The sequence below is a fragment of the Coccomyxa subellipsoidea genome (assembly GCF_000258705.1).
Source record: "Coccomyxa subellipsoidea C-169, whole genome shotgun sequence".
Lineage (NCBI taxonomy): Eukaryota > Viridiplantae > Chlorophyta > Trebouxiophyceae > Coccomyxaceae > Coccomyxa > Coccomyxa subellipsoidea.
In genome coordinates, this window is record NW_005178042.1 from 2,457,410 (window position 1) to 2,472,149 (window position 14,740).

The following is a 14,740-nucleotide window of genomic DNA, read 5'->3' on the forward strand; positions in this document are numbered from 1 at the left end:
GTCTTTCAGGTGATCTGAAGTCAACGTTAGAAGTTCCAATACAATACAGAGATCACTTAGTCGATTCAGAAGTTATGGTTGCACATGCTGCACACTAGAAAGTCAGGACGGTGGCACGCTCATACGGCGTTCCGGTCCAATATTGCCATCGACCATCCGCGTGGGCCAAGTCTACAGAGCCCAACACTCCTACGATCTTGCGCAGATTAATCATCAGGCGCCGAAATCCTAACATCGGGTCCGAAATACACTGTCCAGCGCGAGCCCTTTGTGCCAGGCGTCCTGATGGTCAAGGGCAGCCGAGAGATGTCCGAGAGTACTTTGGACGATTGCTTTTCTTGCAGTGTATCAGGACGCGAGACTAGGTTCGCCTACCACACAATTTATATTCCAGATCAGTCGTAGTGTCTTGATTACCTAGTTAGTAATTGCAAGAGGAAGTAAAGTCCTGTCCCACCTGCAGTACTGTAGCCCTGCCTAAAATGATGACCTTGAACATCATAAAGCGGTGCACCTATAACACATTGTGTTACACATCGCAGATTCGGAGAGCAGGTGCTGACAGACTCAAATCTGGTGTGGCAAATCACGAATGCCCTACAGGCTGCACCAGATGTCTGGGACTTCCACAAGTGGTACAGCCTCAGCACGGTCAACAAGGCCTTCCAGAGCGCCCTTGCTGGACAGCCAGTCGCACTGAAGCTTGGCAGAGAGATCACAGATGATGAACAAGAAATAATGCAGCGCACCAAGCTCCTCATTGTACACCTCGAGCTGCAACCTCAGGACGAGCGAGTGGCCGCTGTACTACTCTCCTCAGCATTCAGGTAGCCACCTCTAGAAAAGCTGATCCCCCTTTGTATGCAGCAAAAGGTGCAATTGTGCAGTCGATAAATGGCCTCTCAAAAAGCCGTTTCCCATTTGTATGCAGCAAAAAGTGCAATGCTGCAGTCGATCAATGGCCTGTTGAAAGCACACCTGGTTGATTGAGCAGTGGAACGTGAGCCATTGGCAGTGATGCTGAGGGACGAACATGGCTGCCTTGCAGGGAAAGGCATGCAGCAAATCTGACAATGCTGCGGAGCCTGAACCTCTCTAGGTCATATAAGCAGTTCTTTGCATGCGCGCATCAATTCACATCTCTGCGAATCCTTGAGCTGACCAGTGGTGATTATGGCAAGGCCGCTCAGCCTCTTCTGATACCTTTCCAGTCCCAATGGGTGAGAAACATTCCTCCTGCTGCAACAGAAATGCATGCATTCATGTTGTGCTTTATGCTGACAAATGAGCAAAAAGTAGAACAGTGCTTTACAGCATGGTTTGTGTCTGCCTGCAGGTGCAGCCACTGGAGAGTTTGCAGGAGCTGACATTGAAGGGGTACCTGTTGCTTGAGCTGCAGCATCTGCCAAAGTCTTTGCGGGTGCTTGATCTATCGGCGTGCAAGGTGTCTTATGAGGCTGCTGTATGCTTGCCGGCCTTGCTGCGCCTCAAGGCGCTTGCCATTCCCAGCAGCGGAGGGCGCTTCTGTTTTGAGAACCATGACTCGTGATGAGTTGATGTACACTTCTAATTTTGTGACACTTATTGTGTACTAGTGAAGTATATACAAAGGGCTCTATTCATAAAGTGACAAATCGGTGTAAACAGTCTAGCGTGATGCTTTTCCAGTGAGAAACCCAAACGTTGAAAGCATCTCAGGAAGGGAACTCTTCAGTCTCATCACACACCTCTAGGTGCTGAAAGTGGACTGCCCTAAAAATTCTCCGTTGTGATAGAAGAAAACATATACAACTGTTGAACTTGTCCTTCGCTTTTTCTGCCAAATATGGGACAATGTTGAAACAAGATATCCGGTGATAGGCCAGGAAATAAACTGAACTTCCTGCCTGAACAATATTGTCCCAACTGACTGCATGCAACACCTGATATAAGATGATGTCAAAACGCCAAACCTTGTAGACATGGCACTATCACACTGAATGGGAAGGTCCACAAGTGTTACACCTAGCTACCCAACATGAGGCCTGCAAACATGTCGCCACTTGCGCCGTCTAAACTGGTCTCTTCAGCCTCGGGGTGCTCCCCAGGAAGGGGTACTCCAGGCTCTGCCACACCCATAATCTTTGAGGCAGATGCAGGCGGGCTGGACATACTGGGGAAGCTGTGCACGCTCCCGCCGCTGTGAGTGCGTGCCAGGGCTCCCTCCTCCGACACCTTCTGCCCGTTGTCCCCTTTGTGCGCCCCGTTCAGATGCACCTCGGGCGTGGCCGGGCCGCTGTGCATGTTGTGCGCGCTGGCATCGTAGTGTGACTCAGCGGCGTCCTCGTCAAAGGCCGCGTCTGCATGCGCGCCGGGGGCGGCCCCTATGCTGCGCGCGCTGCCGAGGATGTCTCCTGCGCCGGCGTCGCTGCCGCCCCATTGCGTTGAATCGCCCCCCATCGTGCCGGCAGTGCTGCCTGCATTGTCGATGTGGTGCATATGTGCCGCCTCCGCCATGCTGAGGCCCCCAAACATGCCTTGCTCGTAGCCCTGCTGCAGCTCCTCACGGCCAGAGAGTAGGTCGCCCGCGTCGCTGCCCCGGCCAGTGTTGTTTGAGCCGTTCTCCTTGCCCTCGCGGATTTGCTCCAGGTCAAGCGCAGGCACCGGGTGGCCGGATTGACCCTCCACTTCGCCCTCGGCCTCCTCCAGGGTGTGCACTGTGGGCTCGGAGCCTCGGCCGGCGCGCCCAGCGACCGGCAGCTTGCCGCTGGGATGGCGGATGAGGCCGCCGGCGCCGGTAATGATGCTGTCGATGCTGGAGTAGGAGCCGTGCAGCGCGAGGCGTTCCCTGACGCTGTCTGAATCTGCCAGGTATCCGGAGGCGCAGTCGCCCTCCGACAGCTGCCGGTCGAGCTGAGCCTCGCGCAGCGCCTCCCGGCTGCCGGCCGTCTGCAGCAGAGCCCGCACTGCCGCGGCCGGCCGCGGCGGCGCCGCGACGTCGGCCGCCGGGCCGGGAAGCGGCGCGTGGCCGTCGGCGTCGGATGATAGGTTCCCGTCTGACGCGAGGGACAGAGAGCAGACAGACTCGCTGCCGTCGGTGGCGACATGGCTGGTTGAGCGCGCGCCCATACTGGATCTGGGGCCGGTGTACGCGACCGGCGCGCGCAGAGGCGCCGCCGCCGCTCCCGGCTGGCTGAAATCACTGTCCTCTGCATCGCCGGCCGGCTTTTTCTCGTCACCTTTCAGCTGCATCGAGCCGGGTGCAGCGCTGGTCGACTTCACTGGCGCGTTGCCGTGAGATTCTTCCAGTGCAGGCTGCACGAGCGGGGGGTTGCCGGGGGCTGCGGCATCAGGTGTGGCCGTCAGGGAGCGCAGTGCATCGCCCAGGTCGCTGGCGGTAAAGCCGTGCGCGCTGGCAATGGCGGCTGCGTCGGCGGCGGCGGCATCGTGCTCCGCCTGCAGCGTGCTGGCCTCCTCAAACTTCTCCGCGGATACCGCCGCTTCGATCTGCAGCTTCGTGTCCAGCTCGGCCGCCTGCAAAAAAGTGCAAACATTGTCACAAAATTTCCCATTCCCATTCCCATTTTCCCAAATTTCCACTTTCCCATTCAATTTTCCCAATGACCCCCATGTGCATGTGGCCTCCACCGTAGGTACATTCCAATGAGGATATTTTCTCTTTTTCTCTTTTTTGTTTCTAGAGTGGCACAAATAACAATGTGAGCGTCCTGATGGGTGATTGCAGGAGAGACAAAGCATATTTGTGACTGTACCTTGACAGATCGCCACTTGGCCAGAGCTAAGACACGTTCGCCAGCCTGCACCTCTCCATAGAGCCGCGCGACGTCGTTGGTCAGCGCCGCATCGTTCGATTCAAGGCCTGCTGCGCGACTGCGGAACTCCTTTGCTCTGGCGGTGGATGCCTCCGCCTCAGCGCTCTGCGCCTTGCTCTCCGCTGACAGCCGCGCAGCCTCCTTGAAGTCCTGCCACATGTCAAACAGGCCACATCAGCCACACACTCTGAGCGACCCAACAGGAAGCCGTTCCAACACGAACAACCCTGCGAGAAGATGGTTATTGTCTAAATAGAATCTGGGGTGCACAGGCTGCTGCAGAGCCGCTTTACAGCTCCTTGGCGGCAAGCAATTCTCTTAATATCACACGCTTGGTCCAGCCCACAACGTCAGGTGGGTTACAGCAACTTCTTTCAACCTTACTTGCAACCTTTTGTAGACCAATATTGGAACATATGATGGGCTACAGATGCATGCACAAGGGGAAGGGTGGCACCCGCGCGGCGGCTGCGGCGCGTTTCTCCGCCTCGAGCTCGGGGACTCGTTGGCGCGCGGCCAGTGCTGCCTCCTCGGCCGCCCTCGCCTCCGCCAGGAGCCCGGCTCGCTGTCCCATCAGCGCCCTGGCCGCCGCCCTTGCATTCTCCATCTCCTGCTCCACCCCCTGTGTTGCGCCACTCACATCTTCAAGAGAATGGCATGAGGCCACCTGAGACAGCATGCATGTTGACAGACAATGCCCATTGTGATGCCGTTTAGATAGAGTTATTCCCCTCGCGAGTGTCTTTCTCCACACGAGGCTAATCCTGGCCCAAAGATCCTCCGAGGTAGGCATGCAGAGCTGCCGAGCACTGATAAGAGGGCAGATGATAGTGATGAGAAGTGCTCAGGGGGTTGGATCAGCAGCGAGTGTCAGTGTCTTCAGCTATGGCAGACGCACCCGCAGGGCGGCTTTGGCGGACTCCTCGGCGGCTGCCAGGGATGCGTGCAGGCGCAAGATGCGCTGCTCCGACTCCACCTGCTGCGCGGTAGCCTCCGAAGCACGCAGCATCTCCTCAGCCGCCGCGCGAGCCGACTCCGCCTGCACAGACGCTACAGCTCAGACTGCACGCCCCCATCAATCAATACAAGCGTCAGAGCTCTACAGCTACTCCATGGCCTTGGCACCACAGGAACGTTGGATTTGCACAGATGAACATTAATTTCTATTGTGACAGGGCCCTGCCAGTCTGGTGGACCGCCGAACGGATGTGAGACTCGTGTATCCCTTGTCCCTTAAGTGTGGTAGTCATGTGAACATGCTTTGAGCAAATGGGAGCATAGGTATGCCTGCGCTTGGAGTTCCTCTTGGCGGCGTGCCAATTGGGCGGCGGTTGCGGCGGCGCGCTCGGCCTCGGTGCGCGCATCGGCGCGGGCGTCATCGAGCTCGGCCTGCTGCGCGGCGAGGGCGTCCCGGTCGCGCTGCAGCAGCGACTGCGCTCGGTCGTACTTGGCCGAGAGCGCTTGCACCTGCGCCTCGCTCGCCGCGTGGTCCGCCTCCGCCCCCGCCAGCTCAGCTTCCTTCTCCGCAAGCATCGCCCTGCAGCATGCGCCGACAGCCATCATGTACAGCGGGAAAGGCTTTAGTAACCTGTGGCGTCCCATGGAAATATGCCCCGGAACATGGTTCCTGTCGTATTGGAGGAGCGGCGGGCATCTTGGCAACCTCCATCCAGCTGCATCTAGCTGCCTGAGTAGCAGGTGTACCCTCCATACTGTGCATTCAATGCCAGGCATCCGGACTGGGATCCGCCTCCGCTGCTCATGCTGAACAAACAGCAGTCGCCACTGCCTGGGAACTTCAATCGGCGTGCGGGACACAGCATGCAGTGGGGTGCACCGTGCAGTCTGAGCACGCAAGTGGATCACCGCGTGCAAACAGCGATGCTTACCGGAGATGCTCGACCTCCTGGCGCAGCGCAGAGGCGGCCGACAGGTGGCGGTCGCGCTCGGCGGCGGCCGGGGCGGTGGCCTCGGTGACTTTGGCGGCCAGCGCGACTTCCTCCCCCTCCAGCCATCGCTGCCGCGCCTCCACTCGCAGGTGCAGCTCCTCCAAGTGCTCTGCGCTGCTGGCCGCTGCCTCCTCCGCCGCTGCCTGAGCCTGTGAAACACATAGGAGGATGCTTTTAGAATGTGGCAGAACCTCAGTGGGCACAGTGCAAGCCGGGTCAGCTGAGTGGTACAGGAGGCTGTGAGGGCATAATAAGCCACATTGGGACCTTTCGCCATGAACTTTACTTACAGAGCTATGATCACGTTATGCTGACTCAGGAAAAAGAATAGAAGTCAAAATCTCATGTCTCAGGCATAGGAAGAAATCGAGCATGGGGACGGATCCGCAGCATATAAGCTGCATGCTAGCAATCCAGGTCACCACAGACAAAGGAGAATGAGGTGTCTAGTTTGCATGGCTACCTGCGCCATTGCTGATGCAACCTCAGCAGACTTCTGCTCGAGCTCCTCCTGCCTGCCACGCAGCGCAGCGGCCGAATCGCTGTGCTGCTTAGCCTGCTGCGCTGCCAGGTCCAGCCGGGCAGTCACCTGCCACAACAAACACAGTCAAAGCCCCACCAACATGAAGCCTTTTCATCAGCAGACCGCCGTTGCACTCCCTCCATACTAGATCTGCATTGCATAGCACAGTACAGTGCATTTTGGAGGCTGAAATGAGGAGTAACAGTACCGCTTGTGAACAGGCGGCATCGGTGGCGCCTAGGTCTTGGTCGAGGGTTGCCAGGCGCGCTTTGGCAGAGTCCGCCTTCGCGCTGAGGTTGGCAGCGCGCTCAAAGTCCTCTGCTTCCACAGCTGCAGCCTCAGCGATGGTCGTCTCGTCCAGTTCCTCTGCGCAGATCCCAAGACTCGTCCCGTTTGCGTGCATGATGTGACAACAGCTCACCCCCCACCTCCTCACTGCCACTGCACGGTGACTGAACCACGCTGCCCTCAACAGAGCCGGCTCCTTGAAAACCTTCCCGCTAATACCATGGCCGCTTGAGCAACATTTCAAGTGGGCACTCAACTTACAAGTGGCTTCTACTGAATCCCTGGACGACTTGGAAAGATCAGCTCCTATCAAAGCTTGAAGTTGCATGCAAGCTTCAACTGATTAGTAATTCACTACTACTATTTCAAGCTGGCACAGTCCAGGGGAGCAGCTCGCACTTGTGCAGGCTGCAATGTCAGCTAGCAGGGAACGCCTGCGCTGCTTGGCGGCCAGGCTTCTGGCGGCTGCATCCCTCAAGCGCTCCTCCAAGGCAGCAGTGTCTGCTTCTCCCCTGCCGCTCAGAGCCGCCTGACTGCTGCCCTCTGCGGCTTGCCCCTCCCCAACCTATTTGCCAGCACGTCATATGTAATCGTACAGTCATATATACCATGTTGGAAGAAAAATAAAATGAATCCTAATAGTGCTGTTGACATGTGAGGAAATTTGATGACAATTGACAGGTGACAAATTTTTCCGGCATGTGAGTTGCCTGACCTGCGCGTCATACGAGATGCCTGCCGGACTGTAGGGTGTCTGGGGCATGGGGCCGACAGCAGCCGTGTCCAGAATGCCGGCTGGTGCGCTGCCAGGGAAATGGGGGTCTCTTTCGCTGGCTGAAGCCTGCTGTGGTGCCATCTGCGCGAAGCATGCTCATAGGACTCAGATGCCCCCAAGGAAGAGCCCATCACGTACTTGGTCATGACTTGCGTCTTTTATCAGTGAACGAGGCGTGCAGTCTGTCACCTCAATCTCAGGTCCGAGCATTGTCAGGGGGTTGTTCCAGATCTGAGCCCCAGCAGCAGCTGGCTGACTGTCGGCTCCAGATAGCTCCGCTGCAGGTCTTCCCAGTTCTGCAGCCGTCATCGCCATGCCGACAGGAATGCTATCCCGCCCTGCAACCCAGTAATATCAAGTTCAGGCACTCCACGACAGCGCTAACCAATTCTGTCAGCAATCAAGCTGTCAGCAACCCCCCGAGCATTTTGATACCTCAATATAATGTGTTGCTGTCACCGGCAAAAATAGGTCATCGCAGCGACTGGAGCACTCCTCCACCAAATTTGGGGTTGGTCCGCCCCAATGCGAATTATAGAGCTACCCACCTGGTGTTGCAGGAGGTGTGCTCCGCGGCGGCGCTGCATCGTTGTCATCGTCGGCAGCGTCGCGCGCATACCCCACTCGGCGGGTGATGCGCTTTCGGCGCATGCCCCCGGGAGACGGGGAAATGGCAGGCAGCGCGGCCGAGACCACACTGCTGGTGCTGCTCAGATCGCTGCCCTGCACACCCCCACTACAATATGATATCTTCGTTGTCACACCATGCAGCACAAGACAATGATGATTCTCACCAGCTGGAGCAGGCCAGGAAACGTAACTGATATCAAGTCCACTCTCAAAGCATGGCCCTCACAGAGGCATTAGCAGGACATACCTGTCTCAGGAGGGCTGGTGGGGAGGTCGGGCCTTGGCTGGTGTGGGAGACTGGCATCGCTGAAGGAAGGTCTAGGGCTGCTGCTTTGGTGGTAGGATCAGAGCTGGCAATACCCATCGACAAGTCCTCAAGACCTGAGAACAGGTCCTCTGGCAAAGGTCCGCTGCACATGCCCCCCACAGAACATCAGGCATTGGCAGTGTGACATGTGCATTAAACTTAGGAAAAGATCACAGCTGGGGCACTCCACTGCCTTCAAGAGATGGACAACATTGCGTCCTCCTGAACCCACCTGCTGACGCCCTGGATGGGAGTGCTCACAGCAGTGTCTGACATCGCTGTGACTGCTTTGGAAGGAGTCACGACTCTATCTGGTGATGATCCAACGCTCAGCCCAGTCAAGGTCACATCATCATTCTGCCCCATCGACTGTGTAGTTTGTTCTGGATGTGAGGATGCTTGCGGTGGTTTATCAAAGGCACTGGCAGCAAGATTCATGCCCTCGAACAATGACGCGCCTGCATGACAGCAAGACGCAGATTTTCTCAGATGAACATCCAACTTGCAGAGGAGGTTCCTGATAGCAGGAGTGGACCAGCCAAGTGCTCACCAGCATCTTGAACAGGCGCTGGCCTGTTGCTTGATAGCATCCTTTCTGTTGAGGACTTCAACTCCTTTTGGAGCTCTGCAATTTGCCTGCTCAGACCCAAAGTCAGCAGTCAGTGTGGTAGGCACCCAAGCAAGCAATGTACATTGGGTAGATTAGGCTCTATACTGATCCTTTGAATGGGCAACTGATAAGTAACATGGATTGACCAGAGTCGTACGTGCGCCATATTGTCTTGGGGTCCCCTTCGGGTAGAGCAGCTACACTGCCTTCCAACAGTTGCACTGCACCCAGATGCACACACCCCTATCAAAACTTTGATCATTGACATTTGCAGTCCTCCTGGTGCGATGGAAAGGTCAGCAAAAATGCAGAGCTGGTGCCGAAAGCTTGCAGTACACGTTGAGAGCGTCTCCCCGTACCATGCCGCGTAGCCTCATTCAACAACGGAAAATCTTCTTCCGTTGCAGATCTGAGCTGCTTCAGCAAGTCTGCAGCTTTTGCGAGCAATGTGGGCAGGTCGCTTTCTGAAGATCGACTTGCTTCTGCTGTCTTGGAAGTATTTCCTCCCAACTTTGAGAAGAAGCTGCGCATACTTACCCTTTAATCTCTAGTACTGGTAAAGTATTATTGATCAAGGACAAAGAAGGACGTTGGCTGATTACTGAATTCCTTGAGGACACTCAGATGCCGTGCCGTGCAGGTAACGACAACCACATACACTCGTTTGCTGCGCTGATGATATCAGAGCATAGTATCATGGTATAATCGAAGTAGAAAGCATGCACCCCCACAACTCTTCTTGATCATCAATTTTTGGGAAAGAGTGCTCCAAGAGGCTCGTCGGAACCCCCTCCGATTGGTAACGGGGGGACCTCTACTGCAGCTGGGGGGCATAGGAAGTGATCCAAGGTACAGCGAATTGCAGATCAGGCAAAGCTGAAAAGTTGTTGAACGCAAGACATCATAAGAGTATTGATCAAAGCAATCGGCGAACAAATTGCAGCGAAGGGGAGGTCTGTGTTGTCACTGGATGGTCAGAACAGATCACCTGTAACCGTCACGAGACGGTCCTGCTATTTACCCCCAGCCCTGGTTTCTTATGAAGATCAACCGAGCTCTGAAGGTTGTGGCAGTACTTTTTGTGCTATCAATTGGCTCAATTAAATTGCTGCAAGTGGCATATTTTGGACAAAAAGGGTTGTCTACTGGTGGAAAAGGGCCAAGTCCTGGGGCACAGACTGCTTCAAAACATCCTCTGGACCCCAGAGCGACAAGCTGCTCTGCTTCTTCAGCATGTGTAGAGCTCAGCCTCCCAGGTAGGAAGGTGCTGCACATGCCCAAACAAGCCACCAATTTGCAGCTTCTAAGATGACCAACGAGCGCTATTGTCTCCTTCCACATTTGCAGGCCTGTGGATTTCCCTGGAAAGAGCACTGGACAGCAATTTTCCCGTCCAATCTTCTGAGCGAGACTTGGAAGAGAGGTTGCTCAGCCCATTCCAGGCAGGCACGAATGCAACAGTTACACTAGAATACCCCAGCGGAAAATCAGCAAGACGCGCCAAATTAAGAGAGGATATCAGACGCCGTACGGCAGCCAAAACCAGCCGAAGACATCCGAAACAACGATCCCCCTATGGAAGGGGCTTCTGGAGCTTCTATAGGGGCTGGTCGCCACCTGATCTCCCTTCAGCCACAAATGTGAGCGCTCTCTCTTTCTTCCCAAACATGCAGGACTCACGCGACGAGCCAAGAGACATTAGTACATGCAAAGCATCGTTCAAATGCCATTGCCAGTGGGCAAGCCCATCTCCTCCAAGTGAGTAGTCTGGGGTGTGATCATCAGGGTGCGGGAGATCTCAGGATCTTGGTGGCAGTCACGAGCTGCAGTGTCTGCGCTGTGTCTGCTGCCAGGAGGAGTGCAGCACGCGCCACTTGGGTGCGTCAGATCTTGGACGATCACAGCAACATCGACGTCAGATTTGTGCTCGCCCAACCCAGCCCCAGTGACAGGCAAGCCTGGGACATGCTCAGACTGGCACCACTATCCAGAGAACCATTGTGCTATGCAGCACAATCAGTGCATGCACAAGAAATACCAGCAAAAAATAGGTTGGATTGTAAACACATCCATGCTCAACGAACCTGTAATGCTGGAATTACAGGACAGGTGCTTTGCGCAATTTGAGGCCGGAGGCAGAGGCAAACAGCGACATTGTGGTGGTGAGGGGTACGGAGGAGTACAGGAATTTGCCCAACAAAACGCTGCGCCTGCTGCGATACGCTCTCTCGAGCGCCAAGCAGTGGACGCACGTACTGAAGACAGACGATGACTGCTATGTGAGGGGCCCTGCCCTCGTATCAACACTGCGTCTCCCGGCCGGAACAGGAAGCGAGGGTGGCTTCAGGTTCTCTGGAGTCTACACAGGTGCTTCCCATCTGAAGTCACTAGTGTAAAGGGCAAGGCCGGCTGATATTCTCTGTCAGGTTCTTGCCTGCATGCAAGCATGCAGCATGAGCTACAATGGCACCTGTTCCATTCTGTTATGCTGGTGAAGGTCGAGTGTAAGTTTAGTATGGGGTCATGTGCAGGTTGTTTGGAGAACATGCATGGCTTCTACCCGCTGCGCAACCAGGACTCCAAGTGGCACATCTCCTACGAAGAAATGCCTGATGAAGTGGTGCGCTCACTTCTTGTCACCTACTGCATTCGCTGTTTTACTTCTCACCCATTTGCATGCAAGGGGTGTAGCTCTCCCAGATGTTGACAGATGGTTGTGTTCCTGGTGGCTTGTGTCTCATTCTCATGATTATAAGCAGTCAAGGGGCCGAGGTCTGCCTTTTGTTGAGGGAGCGGAGTGCCATGTCAGGTGCCTTGGGCGAGGAAGTATCTGGCTGGCTGGGGGTACATGCTTTCCAGCGATGTGGCGCTGCACATCGTCCGCTGCACGCTGCGCTGGGAGAGGAGCCCTGCTGAGGCCCCTGGCTGGTACCAGGGCCTGCACTGGGAGGATGTCCTGGTGGGCGTCATAGCAGGGGAGGTAGTGGGGGAGGAGCCTCAGGTGTGCTGCTCCCTTGTCACCTGCTGCGAGCAATTTTGCTTACTGTCACTGTCCAGAGTGAGAGAAACATCATAGGTTTGCCAGCCAACAGGCGGATAAAATGCTTAAATGCCAGATCCCATGTGTACCCTTTCTGACTGAAAGTGCTCAGAAGCTGGCAAGTTGACATACCCCTGAGGAGCTGACAGCCGTCAGATAGGCAGCGGATGCTAGCTTGAGGTTATCCTTGATGAAAGTGCTGTTCAGTGCTTGATCTACATCACTGTCACGGCAGGCGCGCGATGCGTTTGTGCCAGCGTGGATGAGGTGCATGCCAGAGACAGCGGTGCGGCATCTGGATGTGGAAGCGCCCAAAATGTTTCAGCCCCTGTATGAGCTGGAGAGGGGCGGCGGCTGGCAGGCCGGGGAGGTTCCCTGCACAGAGGGAAACTATGCTGTGGGCGAGTACTGGAGCTGGAAGGGATGGAGAGATAGGCTGGAGGGAGTGCAGGCCCTGGGAGAAGTGGGGTAGCGTCTGCAGCGCTGAGTCAGTCAGCCACTTTAGATTGCACACAGCCAACTTCAGGTTGATTTGATGACTCTGGTTTTTAGGGGCAGTTAATGGGATATGTGCCGAAACAGCATGCGTCTCTATTATTTAATGAATGTAGACTACCTGTGCCTCAAGGTTGTTATCGGCTAGAAGGGATTTCTAGGAATCTCATGTAGACTACGTCTCTGTATACACGTCCGTCAATAGAGATTATTTTGTGTTTTGCTAGTGAGGATAGAGCTTCCTTGGCTGACCATTGTCACTAAGGTCATCATGACGAGCATCCTGAAAATGCCCTGACTTATTCTTTCACCACAACCAGATTATCCACCAGGGCTTCTTTGAAAAGAGGGCTTCTTGACTGACACTATGACAAGTGCATTTTGCCGGCCCACAAAATTTCACATGCGCAATCGTCACATCTTTGTACATCTAATCAGCCTTGTTGGCTGGCAAATAGTTATGATTTTCTTTCTCTCTCTCTCATGTCCATAAGTTCAGTGTATTCTATTCCTCACCTAAAGCTGTCAGTGTACAGACGAGCATACAAGCGGCGCATCTGATCTGGGGTTGCGCCCAGATACCAGCTCATACCCAGGATGAAGTGGACCGCGGTTGCATGTGCATTGCCCCACGCCTGCAGCCGCCTTCCACTGGTGCGCGCATGTGGACTATTGACCTGCAGTCAAGGCATCCAAGCGCACGTTCAAAGTGATATAGTGTAAGTAATCACACGCCAAAATACACTCTCCAAAAGTCAAAGGTTGAGTGTCAAGAGACTTCCATGTCTAATGCAGATTACAAGCTTGCACCAGCAATGTGCAAGCATCCTTTTCAAACATTCAGCATTATGAAAATCCAGGAATCTTTCATCACTCACCATAACGACTTGCCCACGCCGCCTAGTCCAGTGCTTGACACCGCTGAGAAGTGACTGGCGCCTCGATCTTCTTGTGTCTTCTTGCTACATAGCAAGCCAGGAAGGGCTCGTCCTCGTGTAACTGAGAGCAGCTGCTTATTTAAAATATTCATATGCAATGCATGGCCACTCAAGGGGGTAGTACAAAGCTTCATTGTATCCTTTTGATATTACCTGCACAGCTGGCAAAGGCGGCTGGGGCCCAGCCTCATGCATGCGGATGCCCAGGTCAGCATCCTCCATGATGGGCAGGCTTCCATCAAATCCGCCAACTCGCTGGAAGTCAGACGCTCGGCAGAATAATGTCTGATCCCCGAATAGACAGCGCGCACCCCTGCCAACCGCACTGACGATTTCTGTGACTCTATAAACGTGATTAGGCGCCACAACATGCGCCATCTCCTTCAAGCAGCAACTTGCGGCCAGCAATAAGTGATATCATCAGCAGCAAGGAGTGGCAAATAGGCTCGAAGCAAGATGCCCACCTGAAGAAAGAGAGCGGACGCAGCAGCAGCGGTAGGTAATAGGTCTTCAGATACTGGTGGACAGTCATGAAAAGGAGCGGGCGGTCTTGCCCTTCAATCACAGTTCTGAAGCCCCCCAGGACTACCCTCCGATCCGCCAGCGCCCGGCGCACTGCAGCGACTAAACCTCTGCGGCAACAAGAAGCTATCAGCAACAATACAGCTCATGCAGCCTGCAGTCTCTTGATTCACTTTGCAGTGACACACGCAGAAAAGTGATCGCAATGCGGCCATCTCACACCCTACCTAGGAGGTGTGCTATCTGCGTGGAGGAAGCACAGAATATCACCAGCTGCATGTAACGCTCCATGGTTCATCTGCACTGCTCGCCCCTTGCCAGACTGCAGCACGGTTGCCCCAGCAGCGTGAGCAAGCTGCACAGTCCTGCAGTGTACCGCGTGAGAGTGAATGATTTGGTATCTCTATGCATACTTGCATCGCTACAAGCCCTCACGATTCAATGAAGGCATCAGAAACGGCAGGTAAGACTTGCTGTCTCCTGAGGGTGCAACATGATGGCACAAGCAGCACCTGTCTGTGCTGCCGCCGTCTATGACTATCACTTCATGAGCTGGGGGTTCCAAGTAGAGCAGATTTTGTATGGTCTTCTCGATCTGCTTCTCCTCGTTCAAAGCCTGCATGTACAACCAGGTGGACTCGGCAGGTGACGAGCATGATGAATGATTTATAACAATCAATTTGACACATGCTGCATGGGCAAAGGAAGCACGCATCTTACCGGGATGATAATTGAAACTCGCGCATGCTCCGTGTCGCTGAGCCACCCTGGTTGCTCAAGGGTGTGCTTTGCCTGGCGCGCTGCGATCAGGCCCCCGCTCTGCAACACAAGCCGCTTCCATTCAGCGCATG

The 14,740-nt window shown here is 55.0% G+C and overlaps 4 protein-coding genes across 4 annotated transcripts; 2 read left to right on the forward strand and 2 right to left on the reverse strand.

The window, feature by feature from the left end:
* Positions 1-628: 628 nt before the first annotated feature.
* Positions 629-1,704, forward strand: COCSUDRAFT_52185 (hypothetical protein). Its single transcript, XM_005651992.1, has 3 exons — positions 629-827; positions 1,049-1,220; positions 1,337-1,704. Exons 1-3 carry the CDS (start codon positions 739-741, stop codon positions 1,547-1,549), a joined length of 474 nt encoding a protein of 157 aa, XP_005652049.1. The 5' UTR covers positions 629-738; the 3' UTR covers positions 1,550-1,704.
* On the reverse strand, positions 1,698-2,484 carry COCSUDRAFT_32021 (hypothetical protein; the record flags this gene model as incomplete). Its single annotated transcript, XM_005651993.1, has 1 exon — positions 1,698-2,484. A coding segment is annotated over exon 1 (470 nt), but the record flags the coding sequence as incomplete, so codon positions are not given.
* An 8,133-nt stretch (positions 2,485-10,617) lies between these two features.
* On the forward strand, positions 10,618-12,788 carry COCSUDRAFT_64264 (hypothetical protein; the record flags this gene model as incomplete). The annotated part of the gene is made up of 5 exons (XM_005651994.1): positions 10,618-10,652; positions 11,023-11,261; positions 11,426-11,514; positions 11,704-11,895; positions 12,170-12,788. 5 exons carry the CDS (start codon positions 10,618-10,620, stop codon positions 12,404-12,406), a joined length of 792 nt encoding a protein of 263 aa, XP_005652051.1. The 3' UTR covers positions 12,407-12,788.
* COCSUDRAFT_21431 (nucleotide-diphospho-sugar transferase) lies at positions 12,771-14,517 on the reverse strand. Its single transcript, XM_005651995.1, has 6 exons — positions 14,402-14,517; positions 14,117-14,254; positions 13,832-13,999; positions 13,521-13,680; positions 13,308-13,391; positions 12,771-13,106 (listed from the first exon to the last, which is right to left on the reverse strand). The coding sequence occupies exons 1-6, from the start codon at positions 14,509-14,511 to the stop codon at positions 12,942-12,944; spliced, it is 825 nt and encodes a 274-aa protein (XP_005652052.1). The 5' UTR covers positions 14,512-14,517; the 3' UTR covers positions 12,771-12,941.
* Positions 14,518-14,740: the final 223 nt, after the last annotated feature.